Consider the following 23,292-nt stretch of genomic DNA (forward strand, 5'->3'; position numbering starts at 1 on the left):
GTACAGGAGGAGAGAGCGGCAGCGCGCGGCGCGGTACAGGACGAGAGAGTGGCAGCGCGCAGCGTGATGTGTTGGCACCGGGTTGCCATTGGTTACGAGGCAGGAGGAGGTGCAGCGCAGCGCTGGCGGCTGACAGTGTGAGCTCTGACCGCCGGGCCTCCTGCGCTGGGACTACTGCCCGCTGGCTCTATCAAGGGGAGAATGCAGCAGTGCCGTTGGCGGTCTAAAAAAAAAAACTGCCACAAATGACAGGGGGGGCACGGCTTGAGTGCCCCTCCCCTGGATCCGCCACTGCCAACATACATGGGATAAAGATTGCAATGGGCAATACTGCACATTGGAAAGATATTACTAGTCTCTACAAGCTCCATGGTTATATGATGGATTGTCATGTTATTCCATATAATACCGTACAACTCTTAATACCCAAGCAATGTAAAATGATGATATTTGAGAATAATTTACAGGATAGTATCACACCATGGAAATGATGTAGATATCATAAATATATTAATGAAAAATAAATATATAAGAAGATATATAAATGAACAAATGATCTATTGCATTTAAATAAAAAACAAACAGTTTATTTGGCCTACGTCTTGCACAAACATTGTGTCTACAATTTAGCGTTTTCCAACAGATTAATAAAAGGCATGTACAGATCAGTGACAGTCTGAAGTGATCACAAGGAAGGAGTAGGTTTGCAGCTACTCTGAAACTGCTTGAAAAAATTTCACCGCCATTCTGCTAACCTTTAGTTCGCACTTCTGCTAAGCTAAAATACACTCCCAGACGACGGCGGCTAAAAGCAGCTAGCGAGCGATCAACTCGGAATGAGGGCCTCTGTGTGGTGCCAATAACTCGTACAATGCAGGTGAACAGATTACATCAACATAGAATATTCTATAAATTTGTTCTGCAAAACATCCATACTGTGATCAGGAGCATGATTGTCCAACGCAAGTAACTCAACAAGAATTACAATGATTATCTCAAATCTGCATAGTTGCCTACTAATAATGATACGAACGTGCTCCGTAGCCCATCTCACCAGGAACTGCTCCTCCCTTTCTCTCACAGTCTCAACCAATAAAACGAGGAAGGCGGGGACGTGAGCGATGGGAACCGGTCAAGTATATTGCAGTGATTATGCCTCCAGCTTGTCCCTGCCCTTCTGCTGCCATTTTAAAGCGGTAAATCGGCATTGAGCAGTCACCGCCGGTTCGGTGGAGGCAGTGCACGTTCGTAAGATTTACAGTAGGCCTCCTCAGGAAAGGCAATGGCATGGGATGGACTTTCTCAGAAATATGGCAGTGTACAGTGAGAAAGTGTTGCATGATTTCATGAGTAAACACAGCTGTCGCTGTCAATCAGCAATCAGCTACAGAGTGAACAATTAATCCTTTTTTGTAACATATAAAAATATATATATATCTTATTTTAGCTATAGCTTTGCATTAAAGTGCACCTATGGATTACACGTGGTGGTGGACACCATTTTCTGGTCTGTGCTGATCATCGTGGTAATGCAGAAGCAGTGAACAGTGGTTCAGCTCACAAGGGGGTCTATTCATGATGAAGCAGTGAAAAGAGTGGAGAAGTGAGCCAGTGGAGAAGTTGCCCATGGCAACCAATCAGCTGCTCTGTATGATTTTATAGTATGCAAATTATAGATGTTACTTCAATGCTGATTGGTTCTTCTCCACTGGCTCACTTCTCCACAGTTTTCACTGCTTCATGAATAGACCCCAATGTAACTGGGTTTCCACGACAGGTGCAGGTTTTGTAAGCCATAGTGTAACGCAAGTCACAACAACAGTAGCAGGGTCTCGTTGATTGGCCTAACCAAGCAGCGTAACTATATTACAGGTAGATGGCTGGTGGACAGGCCCTACAGGTGGGGGTCGGGGGTCAGTACAAAACAGCCACAGTGGTGGGATGGGGGAAGGTGGGGGGTTGCAGCATTTCCATTCTTTATAAAACAGGATGTTTCAACTATAAATTAAGGTGTAACAGTGAGAAATCAGTGGGAAAGTGCTCGTCTAGAGGTGGAGGGCAGAATGGCGTAAGGCAGGACGTGGTGCGAGGAGGAGCCCCGTGGTCAGCCAACAGTCTCTGGCTGGCGAGATAGTTTGTGGTCCTTGGTGACATCAGCACTTAAAAGATGCTTCCACTTTCCTGCCCTTGAGAGGCTGCGGAGGCCGGAAGTTGTTCACCATGTGGATCCTCTCTTCTTCCTCCTCTCCGGAGAACAGAAGGGTCTTCCTGAACCGTTCCATCTGGGGAAACAGGGAGTTGTTACGTTACAGGGAGGGTATCCTCTATATGGCGGTAAAAGGACAGGGGAGGCTACGTACACACAGCTCTACGTGTAACACCAACTTGGACCATTCACACAATAGAAGCTGTAACTAAAAGGGAGTTATCTGGAACTGGAGAAAGATGTGATATGTGACTAAACTGCTGGTCATGAGATTATGTATCTAGAAAACCATAAAACCCAAACTCGCTGCTTCTAACAAAGGATAATGCAGGGAGCCAGTCAGAGTCTGTACTCAGTGGCAAACGCAGGATTTGCATGGGGGGGTTTCCAGAACTGGGTGGAGCCAATCACGGGGGTGGGGACTGAGGTGACCCAGTATATGCTGGGTCCGTAAAACTAGTGTGTGTGTGTGTGTGTATATATATATATATATATATATATAAATATATATATATATATAATACACAAATACGGAAAGGAGGAAGCAGGCAAAAAGTGTATTCAACAACACATCTACAGGACCTGTAGATGTGTTGTTGAATACACTTTTTGCCTGTTTAAAGACGCAGAGTGCCGCTTCCTCCTTTCCGTATTTGTAAGTATTTGTTTCAAGAGGGCACCGGTGCTTACTGTGGCCATCAGTGGGAGTGCCGATCCACCTCTCTCTCTCTCTCTCTGTATATATATATATATATATATATATATACACATACATATCTACACATATATATACCGTATATACACATATATATGTGTATATATATATATTAAACGCATACATATATATATATATACATACAGTACACGTCTATTGTATACAGTATACACATGTATATATATATCGTGTGTGTGTGTGTGTGTGTGTTTATATGTATGTATGTATATATATAGATACATGTGTATATATGTATGCACATGGATATATATGTACTATAATTAAAATAAAGTAAACTTTTATTAAGCACTTACAAGCGCCACCAGGAAGACAGCAGGCTGCAGAGGATGCTAGACAGCCATTAATAATACTCATGCAGCTAAAAAAAAAAAAAAAAAAAAAAAAATTTTTTTTTTTTTTGCTGGAGGGGGGTTTCTGGGTGCTCGGAAACCCCCCCTGGGTGCGCCACTGGTACTAAATTCCAACATCCCGCAGATGTTACCGGCGGCATCGTATTATATCTACGTTGCCACTTTATCACTTATAGGGGGTCATTCCGAGATGATCACTAGCTGCATTCGTTCGCTGTGCAGTGTTGAGGCAAAAAAACGGCACTTCTGCACATGCGTATGCGGCGCAATACACACGCGTGATGTACTATTGCAACGAATGATGTAGTTTCACACAGGGTCTAGCGAAGCTTTTCAGTCGCACTGGTGGCCGCAGAGTGATTGACATGAAGTGGGCGTTTCTGGGTGTCAACTGACCGTTTTCAGGGAGTGTTGGAAAAAACGCAGGCGTGGCAGGTAAAAACGCAGGCGTGGCTGGGCGAACGCAGGGTGTGTTTGTGACGTCAAAACAGGAACTGAACAGTCTGAAGTGATCGCAAGCGCTGAGTAGGTTTTGAGCTACTCTAAAAATGCACAAAAAAAAACTTTGTAGTCGCTCTGCGATCCTTTCGTTCGCACTTCTGCTAAGCTAAAATACACTCCCAGTGGGCGGCGGCATAGCGTTTGCACGGCTGCTAAAAACTGCTAGCGAGCGATCAACTCGGAATGACCCCCATAGTTTTTAGTCCCAATACTAATACTGTATAGTTACAAATATTTCATTATACATGGATGAAGCACGGTTGGTGTAGTGCAGGCCTGGCCAACCTGTGGCTCTCCAGCTGTTGTAAAACTACAAGTCCCATCATGCCTTGCCACAGTTTTGCTCTTAGGGAATGCTAAAACTTTGGCAGGGCATGCTGGGATGTGTAGTTTCACAACATCTGGAGAGCCACAGGTTGGCCAGGCCTGGTGTAGTGGCTAGCATTACTGAGGTATTGGGGTTGATTTCCACCAGGGCTCTCTCTATCTGCGGGCAGATTCATGTCTACAAATCAAAGAACTGTCTCTGAAGTAGGCAACATGTGACTCCACAGCTGCTGTTGAACTACAAGTTCCAGCTTGCCTTGCTTTGCTGAGACAGCTGACCAGCAAGAGATTGCTTGCCTCTGGTCTAGAGAGTAAATTCTACTTTGTCATCGCAACTCGCAAACATTCTGACACCCATTGCTGGGAGTGCCCCTCTTCTTCTGTGATTGCTGCTGTGAGATATCTGACATTGATTGCTGCCCAGGCTTGGACTGGCCCACAGGGGTACAGGGGAAACCACCAGTGGGCCCTACTGCCTGGGGGCCCTCCTCCTGCTTTAAGGATCAGGTTCCAGACTGTGCACTTGAATTGTACATTATACATATGTTACCTTATACTGGACTATGGTGTATTTTCTACAGTGCATTGCTGTTATTAATCTGGTACATTATCATGCATGCAGCAGCTGAATTTACTGTATATATTTATGAAGGGGCCCAGACGTTGCATTCTCTAATGGTTAGCCAAAACAATGAGGTGGCAGGCCACACCCCCTCAGCAGACTGGCACCACCCCTAAACATGGCCCCCTACCACTGCATTCCCCCGGTGGGCCCTACATGCCCCAGTCCGACACTGTTGCTGCCTTTGCACTCCTCTCACTCTGTGAATTTGCAGAATGCGATCAGGAATTAAGCATAATACGGAGCAGGTGTTAAGGTGCGCTGATACCACCACGCCCCATTTCTGGTGAGGTGCCGTACACAACTCGCCTTTATTGACGTTGGTTGCACAGTAGCCTAATTAGTAAGAGCTTGTTTCTCTCACCTCATCCCCTTTTATGATCTAAAGGCAAACAAGAGATTGCTTTTTAATTCGTTAATAAGAAAGCAATCAGGTACAAAGTTCACTCTCCTCACAGTCCAATTTCTAGAGCTGTCAAATCTGGGAAGGGCTGCTATTTATGAAGGGAGAACTGTAATTCCACTTTCACCTTTTCACACATTTTAGAATTACAAGAAAAAGTGTCTGCAATAATATTGTCTGTCAGTGAAATGTAATATAATTATCACTGGAGAATGTGAGAGAGCGGAGGCCAATCAGTCAGCACCCCGCTGCCTAATGCTAACCAAATACAGACTCACAAACTGGCGGCAATGGGCAAATCAGATGTGATGCAGGGAATTATTGCCCAAGGCTACTAGTCACCAGGGTGTCGAAAATATTATTTCTACCTGGCGCCATCTAGAGGAGATGAATCAGACTGCAGCCTCGGGGAGAAGAGGCGGACATCACCGCTCTCTACACACAACTAAACTTTGTATCTCTTTCACCTTGGTTCCTATCCTACATAAATGACATGCTGTAGCTACGCTCTAATAAATAATATAGCGTCTGTCTCTTAATAGGTGTCTCCACTCCAAGATGTAGTACTATGTTCTTTTAATACTGGTGTAATCAGCTCACTTTGTACAGGTGAGTAACAACATGCTCCATATTTTTTTTTAAATTCAATAACTTTTTATTGAGATTTTACATTTTGTAGAGATACAAATACAGAACAAATTGAAAATGCTGTAGCATGTGCAGGTATTCGTGGCAGAATATAGAATATACATCAAAAAGCTGCAGATCAAGATGACACATGACATATGATTCAGCATAAGTAAATTGACTCCCTCACCATAGTACGCAGAGGCCCACAGGCGCCATGTGGGCCCACACAATTTATCCACAGAATAAAATGGGGAGTATCTAGTCCCTACACATGTCACCGTGAAGACACATCTATCGTTAAGTATAATCCAATAGGATATAAAACGTCTGCCAAACAGCCACAAAAAGAAAACAAAACCCACAAAAACAAACCACCCCTATAACCCCACACCCTGTATAGCCTACCCCCAACTCAGGTATACGTGGATCCCTAAACCCCCATCCCCCTCTATAAATACACTAACTAGCAACCCCCCCCCCCCCCCCCCATTCGAAACTAATAGGAGCAATAAACTAATGACCTTAAGCTAGGCTAAATCCGACTCTCCCGCAGAAGAACATAACTTTTCTCCCGCGTAGCGTGCTGAGCAGTATATAAACTTATACATAGCATAGATAGGAGGAGATTCAACCATATCAGAGACCCAACCCTCCCACTACACATAAAACATCACTATAGCACAGTCGTATGAAAAAAAATAAAAAAAAATAAAGTAAAATACAAGGAGATGGAAACCATCCCCACCATCAAAGCTTAGCAGGAAATGGTGACACAGTGTTACATTAGTCCGGTCAAGGCTCAGCACCATGATAGGATAAGTCGAAAAGGAAAAACCTGGTCCAGCACAGACAACAATCAGTAGGGGAATGTCCAGAGAATGCAAAAGTCAAATCCCCCAGACCTGGCGCGAACCAAAGAGATAGAGGATGGCTTTTCGGAGAGGGCACCGTTAGCTCCATCCAGCCATAGTATGTCACGCTACACGGTGTCCACATAGCAGCAGGAGAGATAAAACCAATAACTGTAAAGGACACAGCATAGTCGAGGCAGTCAGAAGGTAGACAACAGATGATATTAGGAGCAATTCCAACGGAGGATGACAGAAAATCCAAACGGGTTTTCGGCTGGACTGCAAGAGAGTCAGGGCATACAGGGACTAGATCAGCATCCTGTACAATAGAATCCACAGTGTCGGAATAGGAGACAGCCGGAGAATATTTCGATGCAGGAAGCGCAGTGAAGGCAACCATGGAGCTGGGGGATACATCCACCATTTTGGTAAGATGAATAACAAGTCTCTCTGTAGAGGCATAAATAGCCTGGAGTGTGTGCCGCAAAGAGCCAGCCATCGTAAAGGCATGTAGATGCCAAGACAGGAGAGTGGGCACAATAGACAAATCCGAGCACCAGCTGGGATGGCCACAAATGGTACAGACTGCAGGAATCTCAGGGCATCAGGTATAAACCTCCAGAGGCAAAATGGCGGCGGCTGACACACCACCAAGTCACATCCAGTAGGGAACCCGGATAAAGCAGCCAGCTAGTAGCAGCAGACCCACTAAACAGGAGCAAAGAAACAGGCAGCCGGCGTCACCCTCACCATCAGAATGTGCAGAGCAGGAGTGATATCCAGAGGGCCGTCAGAGGAGAGGTTAGCAGCAAAATGGCGGCCGTCGGCGCAGAGCCGGCCCTAGGCATAGGCAAACTAGGCAATTGCCTAGGGCATCTGGTATGCCTAGGGCACAAGCAGCTTCTGCTGATTAAAATGATATGTGGCATGCCTATATTCTGTGTGTGGCATTTCGTATGCAGATGCAGCCACAGTCGCACACAACATGTAGGCATGCTGCATATCATTTTAATCAGTGGAAGCTGCTTGTGCATCCTAGCCACATAGCAATGCAAATAAGATGCATTTTCATAAAAAATAGGCACCCAACATTAGCAAAGCTGCCAGTTGACTCACGCCAGGAACTATATGTGTATAAGGGCATTAGTAATGTGTAACATATGTGTAAGGGGTACTATGTTTGTCATTATGTGTATAAGGGCACTAATTATGTGTGGCATATGTGTAAGGGACATTATGGGGGATATTCAATTATCCGCAAATTCGCGGCAATTTTGCGCCTGAAAATTTTTCGCGGCAATCGGCCGAAAATTGCCGCGAAAACGCTCCGTTTTTCGACCTATTCAATTCCGACCGGGTTTCACGTGAAAATTCTTGCAGTGAAAAGTGCAGGTGAAAATGGGGAAATCAGCCTGTACCCCAAAAAATGCTAAACTAACATAGGAAAACAGAAGAGAAGTATGTTAGAGATCACATTAGAGCGTTTTTGGGGACTTAAATTGTGTGAAATGGCTGTTATATGCATTTTTTTTAAAAATGCAAAAAAATTATAGAAAGCTATTTTTTTTTTAGCAAAATAAATGCTCTCATTAAATTTTGGGTACATGAAAATGGGTATAAGTATATATTTGGGTCATTTTAGGGTACTTTAAAAAAAAGTGGAAATCTGCAAGTCTAAAAAACACCTGCCCCACTCATAAAGCACCCCAATATACCTGTCCCATACCTTGAACCCCAATTTCCATGGCTTTTTACTTTTTCACCCCAAAAATGACATGTCATTATTGGCCAATTAAAAATAATTAAAAACTTCAACGTGCCTAATTAGTCATTAAGGGGGGTGTCCCAGGAGTTCTGTACCATATCCAAACATTTTTACCTTAAAATAGTGACTTTTCCCAACTTTTCACCTGCTTCAGAGAAGGTGAAGTGAAATTAGTGAAAAAATGATCACCAATAAGTTTTCACGGAAAATTGAATAGGCTGTAATTGCGTTTCACGTGAAAAGTCCGTTTTTTCACCTGAAAACCGGACTTTTCACGTGAAAAGTCCGTTATCACTGCTAATTGAATATACCCCTATGTGTGTCATTATATGTATAAGGGCATTAACACTGTGCAGCATATGTGTAAGGGAAATGATGTGTATAAGGGCATTAATAAGGGTTGGCATAATGTATAAGGTGCATTATGTTTATAAGGACATTAATAATGTGTGTCATATGTGTAAGGGGCATTACTGTGTGGTATTATGTGGATAAATGCATTACCAATGTGTGGCATTATGTGTATAAGGTGCTTTACTGTGTGGCATAACGTATAGAAAGGGCACTACTGTGTGGTCTAATGTGAATAAAGAGCAATATGGCGTGGTGTAATGTGAATAAGGAGCAATATGGTGTGGTGTAATGAGAATGAAAAACAATATGGTGTGGTGTAATGTGAATAAGGAGCAATTCAGTATGATGTTATGTGAATGAGGGGCACTACTGTGAGGAGTAACGTTTATAAGGTAAAGTGGTACTACTGTGTGATGTAATGTGAATAAGGGACACTATCGTATGATAAATTGTGAATAAAGTTGCACTACTGTGAGGCATAATTTGAATTGGGGGTACTATTGTGTGGCCATGCCCCTTGCCAGCAAAAACACGTCCCTTTTTGGGCTGTGTGCCGAATGTGCGCACTGTTCTTATTTAGATTACAGGGGGTAGGGAAGAAAAAAAGGACTGCTATTGGTGGGGGGGGTGATGGTGCTGGGAAAGGGGTGCAGGGTCAGAGGCGGAACTAGTGGTGGTGCTAGGGGGCACCAGCCAAAATCTTGCCTAGGGCATCATATTGGTTAGGGCCAGCTCTGCGTCGGCGTCACACACACCCGCAGGCACCGGGAGCGAGACAGACAGCAGAAGACGCACGGAGGATCCCCGGAGACATAGCCGAAGAATGGGAGATAGTAACAGGTGAGTATCGCACACCGCACTGCAGCCGCTGGAACCAGAAACAGAGGCAACGGGACTCTGTGCTGAGGCCGGGCCAGCCGGCCGATCTCTAGGACGCACACGTGGAGATCCCGAGATTTCGACACTCCAAGGAGCTCCGGCGGGAGAGGGTCCAGCAGAAACACAAGGTGTTTGGGGGGAGAAAACAGCTTCTAGCAGGATATTTTCAGGATATCAGCGGGAGAGCCGGAAAAATGCTGCCTGTCCCCAGCTAATCCAGGCCACGCCCCCCAATATGCTCCATATTTAGTGTATACTTACTACTCATACATAAGGTTACTAGTAGCGGTGTCTGGGACAGCCAGCTTAGCACACACAGGACCCCTGATCTCACCCTTGGACCGTGATTGTCACCCATTGAAGTTGGAGCCAGGCTTGTGACCATCTTCCCAGAGTGATAATGTAAGGTGCTGCTGGATTACCACCATTGTTTGTACTGAGGGGGTAATTCAGAGTTGATCGTAGATGTGCTAAATTTAGCACATCTACGATCATTTACTCTGACATGCGGGGGGACGTCCAGCACAGGGCGTTGTCCGCCCCGTATGTCAGGCCCTACCGCCCCCCCTCCGCCCCGCACAGGTACAAAAGCATCACACGGCGGCGATGCTTTGTACCTGACGAGTAGCTCCCTGCCAGCGCAGCTATTGCGCACTTACCGTGTCCCAGGTCGCAGCGGCTGCGGGTGACGTCACGCAGCCGCCGCAGCCCGCTCCCCCAACGGTTTCAGACACTCCTCTGTTGTCCGGACTGCGCCCCGCCAACGGCGTTCTAACGCTGTTGGCACGCCCCCTTCCGCCCCGCACCCGCCTCTGCCTGTCAATCAGACAGAGGCGATCAAAGCCAGTGAGATGCTGATAGCATCTCAGTGGGCTCCCGGGGTGCGTGCGCGGTGCGGCCGCTGCGCGTGCACACTCCACACAGTAATTCAGACTGCGATCCAGTCTGAATTACCCCCTGAGTGCAGCTCTCCCCAGTTAACTCCAACTGGAAGCGCTACCTACCTTGTACATCTGCCCAAACTTCCCCACTTCTTGCCCCACTGGTACCGCTGTAACTGGATGACTTCAACTCCCAGGTCAGCAAGGATGGTGTAATGGTTAGCATTACTGCCTCACAACACTGAGGTCATGGGTTCAATTCCCACCACGCCCTAACTGTGGGGAGTTTGTATATTCTCCCCGTGTTTAAGTGGGTTTGCTCCGATGTACTCTCACAATCTAAAAACATACTGATAGGCTAACTGGATTCTGAATCTGGTGTGTGTGTACATGTGGTAGGGAATATAGATTGTAAGCTCCACAGGGCCAAGAATTCTCTGTACAGCGCTACAAATTATGTGTGCACTATGGCCCTCATTCCGAGTTGTTCGCGCGCTAGCTGCTTTTAGCAGCATTGCACACGCTAGGCCGCCGCCTACTGGGAGTGTATCTTAGCTTAGCAGAATAGCGAACAAAAGAGTAGCAGAATTGCGATTAAATAATTCTTAGCAGTTTCTGAGTAGCTCGAGACTTACTCCTACACTGCGATCAGCTCAGCCCGTTTCGTTCCTGGGTTGACGTCACAAACACGCCCTGCATTCGGCCAGCCACTCCCCCGTTTCTCCAGACACTCCCGCGTTTTATCCTGGCACGCCTGCATTTTTCCGCACACTCCCAGCAAAAGAAAACGGTCAGTTTCCGCCCAGAAACACCCACTTCCTGTCAATCACACTCCGATCACTTCAACGATGAAAATTCTTCGTTCGGACGTGAGTAAATCTACTAAGTTTTGTGCTAAAATACTTAGCGCATGCGCACTGCGTACCATGCGCATGCGCATTTTTGCCTTTATCGCTCCGTTGCGAAAATCGGCAACGAGCGAACAACTCGGAATGACCCCAATATAAATAACTGTTAGTAAATAATATCTAAAGAAACTGCCCCTTCTCCTTTATTGCTGGGCAGCCTGGTCCCTTATATGCCTCCGGTGCCATTTATCCCCTTCATCCTTATGTCTCAAGGTTTGCCAATTCTGTCCTATAGACAGACCCAGTTACCGTAGGTCTCACTGACCTGTTTTTCGGAAACCTTGATAGTCTCTTTCAGGACAATCCATGTTACGCTCTCGTTGAGGGGCGGCGTGGTCAGGGAACCGGGGTACGTCCAGTAGTCAAGTCTTTCTGGCAGTAGGCATTTAGGATTGAAGTTGTCAAATTGTGCTTTGGTTCCCTGGAAGAGAATTGTATCTGATCAATGTATGAAAGCACTGATATAATATAATACCTGCTCCCCGTGCTGTATTCCAGACCACAGGTGATAACACATCTGCCTACACAGTCATCTGGAAAAACACATTATGTTACCAATTAATTTGTGATTACAGCAAGGTCTGAGCAACACTCCCGTAAGCAGTAGCTGGCAGTGATAAGAACTGTATGTTGCGTTATAGCCCTAGATAACAACCGGATTGAGTTGTTATTGGTTTAGGTAATAAAGTCATTATGCGATAGTCTGGGTCTGTATTGCGGATTTCTGTACATTCAGGGGCTGGCGCTGAGCTGTACTTACACCAGTTTGTGTAGTGTAAAACACGCAGATTTGCTTTTTAATTTCTTTTTACATACATTAGAGAAGGCCGAAACTAGGATTTTCGTCACCCGGGGCAAGGCAGTAATTTTGCGGGATCCCAGGTACTGGAGCTCACTCGCACAGCATCGGAGCCAGCTGCGAGCAGACAGGTGGATCAGATACATTGCCCTGGGAGCTGTCTGCTGTCTCACTGGAGCAGCACAGCACTGCCGGTAGAAAAAAACCCTGCTCCTCTGTAACTCCTTGGTGCCCCTTCAAATCCTGCACCCGGGGCACATGCCCCCTTAGCCCCCCCCCCCCCCTAGTTACGGCCCTGCATTAGATGTACAGTTGTACCTGCTCTATTAGATGTACAGTATGTAAATCTAATAGAAAATGCATATTGTGTCAAAGAAATTACTATAAATATGGTAGTGAGTGTATGTCACGTATGCAGAGTGTAAACCTGGCGCACTCGCTACTAGTGCAGACCTGTGCGCATTTTACGATGCGTAAGACTCAGCCCATGGCTGCAAATGCAGTTTTTTTGTGTGCAGTTTTATCTGAGCGTAAATTACATCCAGTCTGTGACAATCTCAGCATCAGATCCTCAGTGGGATTTTAGTATATAATATATCCGATTGGCACACTGATATGTATCATACATATAATTTAGCAGCTGATCAATAAAGCTCAAACAAGATTGTTACAACCATCACATGGGGTGTGGTATATTTAGTCTAGATGTCCTGAACGTCAACATGTTAACAATGGGATTCCCGTTCACTTTTACTCTAAAACTAACCCTAATCTAATCCTAACCAAAATTGTAGTATAACCCTAACCCTAATAGCAGCCATACCATAATCTAACCCTAACCAAATTTGCAGCATAACCCTAATCCTTCCTATCTGCATCCTAACCCTAACTGCATCATAACCCTAACTGCATCATAACCCTAACTGCATCATAACCCTAACTGCAGCATAATCCTAATCCTTACTGCAGCATAACCCTAATCCTAATTGCAGCATAACCCTAACTGCATCATAATCATAATCCCAACTGCATCATAACCCTAATTACAGCATAACCCTAATCCTTACTGCAGCATAACCCTAATCCTAACTGCATCATTATCATAATCCCAACTGCATCATAACCCTAATTACAGCATAACCCTAATCCTAATTGCAGCATAACCCTAACTGCAGCATAACCCTAATCCTAACTGCATCATAATCATAATCCCAACTGCATCATAACCCTAATTACAGCATAACCCTAATCCTTACTGCAGCATAACCCTAATCCTAACTGCAGCATAACCCTAATCCTAACTGCATCATAATCATAATCCCAACTGCATCATAACCCTAATTACAGCATAACCCTAATCCTTACTGCAGCATAACCCTAATCCTAACTGCAGCATAACCCTAATCCTAACTGCATCATTATCATAATCCCAACTGCAGCATAATCCTAATGACAGCATAACCCTAATCCTAACTGCATCATAACCCTAATCCTTACTGCAGCATAACCCTAATCCTAACTGCAGCATAACCCTAATCCTAATTGCAGCTTAACCCTAACTGCAGCATAACCCTAATCCTAACTCCATCATAGTCATAATCCCAACTGCAGCATAACCCTAATCCTAACTGCATCATAACCCTAACTGCATCATAACCCTAATTAGAGCATAACCAGTAGCGGATCTTGCCACGGGCAAGCAGGACTTTTGCCCAGGGCGCCGCCTTCCGGAGGGCGCCGGCGCCATCCGGAGGGCGCCGCACCATGGCAAGATCCGCTGCTGCTGTGGTGCCCCCCGCTGCCGTGGCCCGCTGTCCGCTGTGAAGGGAAACTAGACGCTATGCGTCTAGTTTCCCTTCCAGGAGGGGACCGTCACTGTAATGATGTGCGGTGCGCGTTGACGTCATTGCGCACAGCAAAGGTCCTCTCCACAAAGGGAACTAGACGCTCTAGTTTACCTTCGTGTAGAGAACCTTTGCTGTGCGGTGCGCGATGACGTCATCGCGCACCGCACATCCTACAACAGTACAGGGGGGCGTAGCTGACCACGCCCCCTGTATGAAGCCACACCCCCTAATGCCGCCCGGGGCGCCAGAAGCCCCGGAACTGGCCCTGAGCATAACCCTAATCCTAACTGCAGCATAACCCTAATCCTAACTGCATCATAATCATAATCCTAACTGCAGCATAACCCTAATTACAGCATAACCCTAATCCTAACTGCAGCATAACCCTAATCCTAATTGCAGCATAACCCTAACTGCAGCATAACCCTAATCCTAACTGCATCATAACCCTAACTGCATCATAACCCTAATTAGAGCATAACCCTAATCCTAACTGCAGCATAACCCTAATCCTAACTGCATCATAATCATAATACTAACTGCAGCATACCCTAATTACAGCATAACCCTAATCCTAACTGCAGCATAACCCTAACTGCATCATAAACCTAATCCTAACTGCAGCATAACCCTAATCCTAACTGCATCATAACCCTAATCCTAACTGCAGCATAACCCTAATCCTAACTGCAGCATACCCCTAATCCTAACTGCATCATAATCATAATCCTAACTGCAGCATAACCCTAATTACAGCATAACCCTAATCCTAACTGCAGCATAACCCTAACTGCATCATAACCCTAATCCTAACTGCATCATAACCCTAATCCTAACTGCAGCATACCCCTAATCCTAACTGCAGCATACCCCTAATCCTAACTGCAGCATAATCATAATCCTAACTGCAGCATAACCCTAATTACAGCATAACCCTAATCCTAACTGCATCATAATCCTAACTGCATCATAACCCTAATTACAGCATAACCCTAATCCTAAATGCATCATAACCCTAACTGCATCATAACCCTAATCTTAACTGCAGCATAACCCTAATCCTAACTGCAGCATAACCCTAACCCTAACTGCAGCATAACCCTAATCCTAACTGCAGCATAACCCTAATCCTAACTGCAGCATAGCCCTAATCTAACCCTAACCATAATTACAGCATAACCCTAACTCTAATGGCAGCCTAAACATAATCTAACACTAACTGTAATTGCATCATAACCCTAATTCTAACTGCATCATAACAGTAACTCTACAGTAATTGTTGCTTTACTCTAACTGCAGCCTAACCCTAATCTAACCTTAACCGTAATTGCAGCATAACTCTAATTTTAACTGCATCATAACCCTAACTGCAGTCTAACCCGAATCTAGCCCTAACTGTAATTGCAGCATAACTCTAATTGCAGCATAGCACTAACTGCAGCCTAGCCCTAATCTAACCCTAACCGCAATTGCAGCATAACCCTAATCCTAAATGCAGCATAACCCTAACTCTAATTGCAACATAACCCTAACAGCAGTCTAACCCTAATCTAACCCTAACCCTAATTTAACTTTAACCATAATTGCAGCATAACCCTATTCTAATCCTTACCATAACAGCATCATAACCCTAACTGTAGCATAACCCCTAACCCTAAGGGCAGCATAACACTAATCTAACCCTAATTTAACTTTAACCATAATTGCAGCATAACCCTATTCTAATCCTTACCATAACAGCATCATAACCCTAACTGTAGCATAACCCCTAACCCTAAGGGCAGCATAACACTAATCTAACCCTAAGCGTAATTGCAGCATAACCCTAACTGCAGCATAACCCTAATCCTAACTGCATCATAATCATAATACTAACTGCAGCATACCCTAATTACAGCATAACCCTAATCCTAACTGCAGCATAACCCTAACTGCATCATAAACCTAATCCTAACTGCAGCATAACCCTAATCCTAACTGCAGCATAACCCTAATCCTAACTGCATCATAACCCTAATCCTAACTGCAGCAATACCCCTAATCCTAACTGCATCATAATCATAATCCTAACTGCAGCATAACCTTAATTACAGCATAACCCTAATCCTAACTGCAGCATAACCCTAACTGCAGCATAATCCTAACTGCAGCATAATCCTAATCCTTACTGCAGCATAACCCTAATCCTAATTGCAGCATAACCCTAATCCTTACTGCAGCATAACCCTAATCCTTACTGCAGCATAACCCTAATCCTAACTGCAGCATAACCCTAACTGCATCATAACCCTATCCTAACTGCAGCATAACCCTAATCCTAACTGCAGCATACCCCTAATCCTAACTGCATCATAATCCTAACTGCATCATAACCCTAATTACAGCATAACCCTAATCCTAACTGCATCATAACCCTAACTGCATCATAACCCTAATCTTAACTGCAGCATAACCCTAATCCTAACTGCAGCATAACCCTAACCCTAACTGCAGCATAACCCTAATCTAACCCTAACCATAATTACAGCATAACCCTAACTCTAATGGCAGCCTAAACATAACCTAACACTAACTGTAATTGCATCATAACCCTAATTCTAACTGCATCATAACAGTAACTCTACAGTAATTGCTGCTTTACTCTAACTGCAGCCTAACCCTAATCTAACCTTAACCGTAATTGCAGCATAACTCTAATTTTAATTGCATCATAACCCTAACTGCAGTCTAACCCGAATCTAGCCCTAACTGTAATTGCAGCATAACTCTAATTGCAGCATAGCACTAACTGCAGCCTAGCCCTAATCTAACCTTAACCGCAATTGCAGCATAACCCTAATCCTAAATGCAGCATAACCCTAACTCTAATTGCAACATAACCCTAACAGCAGTCTAACCCTAATCTAACCCTAACCCTAATTTAACTTTAACCATAATTGCAGCATAACCCTATTCTAATCCTTACCATAACAGCATCATAACCCTAACTGTAGCATAACCCCTAACCCTAAGGGCAGCATAACACTAATCTAACCCTAAGCGTAATTGCAGCATAACCCTAACTGTAGCAAAACTCTATTTCTAGAATTGCACCTCATATTGTATTACTACTGCCTGCTAGGCTTTGCTTATCTAGCTGAATGTTGCAATGTCCAAGCGGGATCAGTACTAAATGCCGCCGGTCGGAATCCCGGCGGTCGAAATACTGACGCCGGAATCCCGACCACACAATCCCGACAGGGGTGGTGAGCGGAACGCAGCCCCTTGCGGGCTCGCTTCGCTCGCCACGCTGCGGGCACGGTGCCTCGCTACGCTCGGCACACTATTATATTCTCCCTCTATGGGTGTCGTGGACACCCAGGGAGGGAGAATATGTCGGGATTGTGGCGGTCGGGATTCCGGCGTCGGTATTTCGACCGCCGGGATTCCGTCCGGCGGCATCTTGACCGCATCCCGTCCAAGCACTGGAATGGTATTGGGACAGGCCAATCATTGTACTTTTTGGGTTGGGTATACGTGACCGGATGTAGGGATCCCGTCGGTCAGCATACCTTCGCCGGGACCCGGCCGCCAGAATGCCGACAGGGTGGCGAGCGCAACAGAGCCCCTTGCGGGATCGCTGTGCTTGCCATGCTGCGGGCACAGTGGCTCGCCACAGGTTCTAATCCCACTCTATGAGCGTCGTGGACATCCACAAGTGGGAATAGCCCCTGTATGTCGGGATACAGTGTGTCGGCATTTTAAGCAGTCGGCATCCCGACTGCCAGTAACATAACCGCATCCTGTACTTTTTTGCTGGGTACAAAAACATCCCAAACTAAGGGGCTGATGCAGAGTGAAACATACACCAGGTTTGCGGAGCGTTTCTTATGTGAATTCGCACTACGCATGTGCCAAAGATTGGCGCACGCAAGTACAGGAGATTTAAGGTCTTTCCCATTTCAATGGAAGACATATTTGTGACTGTGGAGGTGGAGGTGGAACTGGGATGTGACAGGATGTTCTCATGTAGCCAAATTCATTGAAGGACGTGATTATGTAACCGCGTCCTGCGCAGACCTGGATGTTAGCTGCAGCGCACGTGTCATTTGCACCTAGATAAAGATGACGACCAGCTGCAAACCCAGCACATACTGGGCTGAATTCAGAGTTGATTGCAGAAGCAAATTTGTTAGCTAATGGGCATAACCATGGGGGTCATTCCGAGTTGATCGCTAGCTGCATTTGTTCGCAGCGCAACGATCAGGCTAAAAACCGGCAGTTCTGCGCATGCGTATGCGGTGCAATGCGCACGCGCGACGTACGGGCACAACGAACGATGCAGTTTTGCACAGGGTCTAGCGATGCATTTCAGTTGCACTGCTGGCCGCAGAGTGATTGACATGAAGTGGGCATTTCTGGGTGGCAACTGACCGTTTTAAGGGAAAATGCAGGCGTGCCAGAAAAAAACGCAGGCGTGGCTGGGCGAACGCTGGGCGGGTGTGTGATGTCAAATCCGGAACTGAACAGTCTGAAGTGATCGCAAGTGCTGAGTAGGTTTTGAGCTACTCTGAAACTACACAAACATTTTTTGCATGCGCTCAACGATACATTCGTTTGCACTTCTGCTAAGCTAAAATACACTCCCAGTGGGCGGCGGCATAGCATTTGCATGGCTGCTAAAAACTGCTAGCCAGCGATCAACTCGGAATGACCCCCCATGTGCACTGCAGGTGGGGGCAGATATAACATGTGCAGAGAGAGTTAGATTTGGGTGGGGTGTGTTCAAACTGAAATCTAAATTACAGTGTAAAAATAAAGCAGCCAGTATTTACCCTGCACAGAAACAATATAACCCACCCAAATCTAACTCTGTCTGCATATGTTACATTTGCCCCACCTGCAGTGCACATGGGCCCTCATTCCGAGTTGTTCGCTCGCAAGGCGATTTTAGCAGTATTGCACACGCTAAGCCGCCGCCTACTGGGAGTGAATCTTAGCTTCTTAAAATTGCGAACGAAAGATTCGCAATATTGCGATTACACATCTCGTAGCAGTTTCAGAGTAGCTTCAGACTTACTCGGCATCTGCGATCAGTTCAGTGCTTATCGTTCCTGGTTTGACGTCACAAACACACCCAGCGTTCGCCCAGACACTCCTCCGTTTCTCCAGCCACTCCCGCGTTTTTTCCGGAAACGGTTGCGTTTTTTCCCACACGCCCATAAAACGGCCTGTTTCCGCCCAGTAACACCCATTTCCTGTCAATCACACTACGATCGCCTGAGCGAAGAAAAAGCCGTGAGTAAAAATCCAAACTTCATAGCAAATTTACTTGGCGCAGTCGCAGTGCGGACACAAACGCTGCGATGCGAAGAAATTTTCCGAGCGAACGACTCGGAATGACCTCCATGGTTTCCCCCCCTTTACTAACAAATTTGCTGCTGCAATCAGGTCTGAATTAGGCCCACTGTACGTTACAGTCGCAGACAAGGTAGTAACAGAAGTGCGCACAGGTGAATACACAGGTGAATACAGGTATTTGTCCTGCATGCGCTTACTTTGAGTAATGACCGTCCCATTTACTTCCTCTCTATATCAGGCTCTTTCTGTGTATTTCTACAGTCCGCTCTGTTTAATACGTGGATTTGTTTTGTATTCTTTGTTTTAGTCTTTTAAATATTGCAAAAAGAAAGAAACGAGAGCCGTCAAAAATGTATTAATAAAAGAAAAACATGTCGGTTAATTTTGTTTCTCTTTTTAACTTATAAACGCAATTCTTTGTTTCTGGGTCTGACCGCGTGGGTATTTAGTAATCAGAAGCCACTGAAGGACACAGCGATTGTAAAGTCTGTGATTTTGTTAAATTAACCTTGGAGAATTCCAGGATCGCCTGCACAATATTACAGTCTCGCCCACAAAGTGACAGAGCCAGCTGATGAAAGAGAGAAAGATGCATTCTCTAACGCCGCATGGAGGTGTAGATTTGCCCTGAATCACTGCCCCACGCGCCCTAGACTAGTGTTTTCCAACCTCGGTGCTAAGGCACAATAACATTCCAGGTTTTGAGTGGTTAAGTCACCTGTGGTCAAGTATAGCTATACTTAAATCCCAGACCGTTAGTGTGCCTTGAGAAGAGAGGTTGGGAAACATTGCCCTAGATGGATTAAACCCACTATCGGGGTATTTTTCGTGTTACCCCCTTTACCTGTATTTTATCACCACTACCTATTATAACTTAACAACTAAAATAAAGACACACACAACAGTGCTGGCGTTTAAAATCTTTGTCAAATTTATTATTGACAGGTACTATTTTTAATTTTTTCTTTAAATGGTGGCGGCAATAAAAAACGGACAGGGAAAACAAACACACACACAAAACCAAGCGTTGGTGTTCAACTCTCCACTCCACAACCCACCCGTTCAGGTGGTGTAACCATTTCCCGTCCAGGACAATTGGTTTACGCCATACCCCACTGCAAGGAGAGCGCACCCACTAAAGCCTAAAAACTTAACAACCAACCGTTCTTTACCGCCACATACTGAACCAACCAACCAACCAACCAACCAACCAACCAACCAACCAACCACACAAACTGGGTGGGAGGGTGGGAAAAACAGGAACCAAGAGGCAGATAATCTGCCTCAGCCTAGTTTCAAACAAAACTCTCCTCCCCACTTGACCACCATTGGCTGACCCCTAATCATGCCATAACAAACAAAAACAATCATAACACATCCTTAAAGTGGCAACCCTCAAAACCCCTTGTGGCTTAATATGACCTCAGTGCTTACATATATATATTCAGCCTTCGGTCGGACAACTGCTGGTAAATGGGTGGGCTCTCTTCTACAGCCTTCTCAGAACACGTTCCCTTTGTAAATGACTGGTGGTTTAGGTAACAAAGCTGGAATAATGCTGCCGCATAAGACCGGGGAGGTATAATAGCAAGTACTACTAGAAGCACAAAGGCAGGGGTTTCCAGAGACTATAAATACTGGAAAGCACAATGTTCTACACCACAAAGCTTCTGCTATGAAAGGGCTGTATTTAGGACAGAGAAGGTAACATTAGTAAGTGATATCCTTACTGTGAAACCTGATCGGAGGACCACAATAAGCTACAGAAACTGTACAATGCCGGCTATAGAAGATGTACAATACCGGCTATAGAAAATGTACAACACCGGCTATAGAAAATACACAATACCGGCTATAGAAAATGCACAATATAGGGCTTCCGTATCCAGTGTTAGCTATGCCCAGGACCCCCACCTGGAGAACTGGAAATGACTGTACAAGGAGAATAGGTGGGTGACTATATATAGGTATGGTTAGTGAGCTCCTATCTCATTATCAGTGGACTGACCTATTAAGAGCTACATAGGATTCTGGCGGCTCCTGCTGCCACTTATACCTGGGTTTGTGGCTACTTATGTCCATGTAACAAATGCTTCATAGGTAGACGTGTCAGCCTTCTTAAGTCAAATCATGATCACCATCTAACCCTAAAATTCTCCTTGGTCCCCACTCCCATTTTGCTAAACTGGACAGTCAAGGGTATAGGGGGCTGTAGTAAGGCATTGATCAGGCACAGATAGGGCCAATGTCAGGATCGGCGGATGCTGGAGGAGGACCTATCAGCTGCTATTTGGGGGTTTCCTCTTTGGCAACACAGAGCCTGCCTATCACTACAGGTGACATCTCAGTATCATGTGACAGATTGCCTTTCTGGATGTGATAGCACCATGTATTCCTGTGCTATTATCACACGTTATATAGATGACACACAAGAGCTCAGTCATTAACATTGTATTTAGGTGCATACTTTACATTACACCATAGTTCCCAACTGTCACCATTTACACAGAACATTCTCAGGTTTAATGAAACATAGAAACAGAGAATGTGACGACAGATAAGAACCACTTGGCCCATCTAGTCTGCCCCCCTTTTTTTTAACCATATTTTTATCTCAAAACTTATTTGATCCTTAATTCTTTGTAAGGATATCCTTATGTCTATCCCATGCATGTTTAAATTGCTCTACTGTCTTAGCCTCTACCACCTCTGATGGGAGGCTATTCCACTTGTCCACTACCCTTTCTGTGAAGTAATGTTTCCTCAAATTTCCCCTGAACCTCCCCCCCTCCAGTCTCAGTGCATGTCCTCGTGTCCTTTTCCTTCTCTTCATATGGAGAATGTTTCCCTCCCGGACTTTGATAAACCCCTTGATATATGTGAAAGTTTCTATCATGTCCCTTCCCTTCTCTGCTCCAGACTATACTAGTGATGAGCGGGTTCGGTTCCTCGGAATCCGAACCCCCCCGAACTTCACCCATTTTACACGGGTCCGAGGTATACTCGGATTCTCCCGTATGGCTCGGTTAACCCGAGCGCGCCCGAACGTCATCATCCCGCTGTCGGATTCTCGCGAGATTCGGATTCTATATAAGCAGCCGCGCGTCGCCGCCATTTTCACTCGTGCATTGGAAATGTTAGGGAGAGGACGTGGCTGGCGTCCTCCCCGTTTATTAATGTTGATGCAAATATTTGTGCTTATTGCTTAATTGTGGGGACTGGGGAATAGCAGTATTATATAGGAGGAGTACAGTGCAAAGTTTTGCTGATCAGTGACCACCAGTTTTATCCGTTCTCTGTCTGAAAAACGCTCCATATCTGTGCTCAGTGTGCTGCATATATCTGTGCTCACACTGCTTTATTGTGGGGACTGGGGACCAGCAGTATTATATAGGAGGAGTACAGTGCAGAGTTTTGCTGACCAGTGACCACCAGTATTATACGTTGTCTGCCTGAAAAACGCTCCATATCTGTGCTCAGTGTGCTGCATATATCTGTGCTCACACTGCTTTATTGTGGGGACTGGGGACCAGCAGTATTATATAGGAGGAGTACAGTGCAGAGTTTTGCTGACCAGTGACCACCAGTATTATACGTTGTCTGCCTGAAAAACGCTCCATATCTGTGCTGTGTGCTGCATATATCTGTGCTCACACTGCTTTATTGTGGGGACTGGGGACCAGCAGTATTATATAGGAGGAGTACAGTGCAGAGTTTTGCTGACAGTGACCACCAGTATATATAGCAGTACGGTACGGAAGGCCACTGCTCTACCTACCTCTGTGTCGTCAAGTATACTATCCATCTAGATTCTATACCTGTGGTGCATTTTAGTTTTGCAGTTTGCTGACAGTGACCACCAGTATATATAGCAGTACGGTACGGAAGGCCAC

General features: G+C 45.4%; 1 protein-coding gene across 1 annotated transcript in view; it reads right to left on the reverse strand.

Moving 5' to 3' along the window:
- Nucleotides 1-560: 560 nt before the first annotated feature.
- The window catches only part of CA7 (carbonic anhydrase 7), a 49,187-nt gene continuing 26,455 nt past the window's right edge, over nt 561-23,292 (reverse strand). Inside the window, exons 6-7 of the mRNA XM_063945635.1 lie at nt 11,679-11,834; nt 561-2,282 (exon numbers count right to left, since the gene is read on the reverse strand). Of these exons, the coding sequence (XP_063801705.1) occupies nt 2,154-2,282; nt 11,679-11,834 (285 nt within the window). The 3' untranslated portion in view covers nt 561-2,153. The remainder of the gene's footprint in view (nt 2,283-11,678; nt 11,835-23,292) is intronic.

Source organism: Pseudophryne corroboree, chromosome 11 (genome assembly GCF_028390025.1).
Source record: "Pseudophryne corroboree isolate aPseCor3 chromosome 11, aPseCor3.hap2, whole genome shotgun sequence".
Taxonomy (NCBI): Eukaryota; Metazoa; Chordata; class Amphibia; order Anura; family Myobatrachidae; genus Pseudophryne; species Pseudophryne corroboree.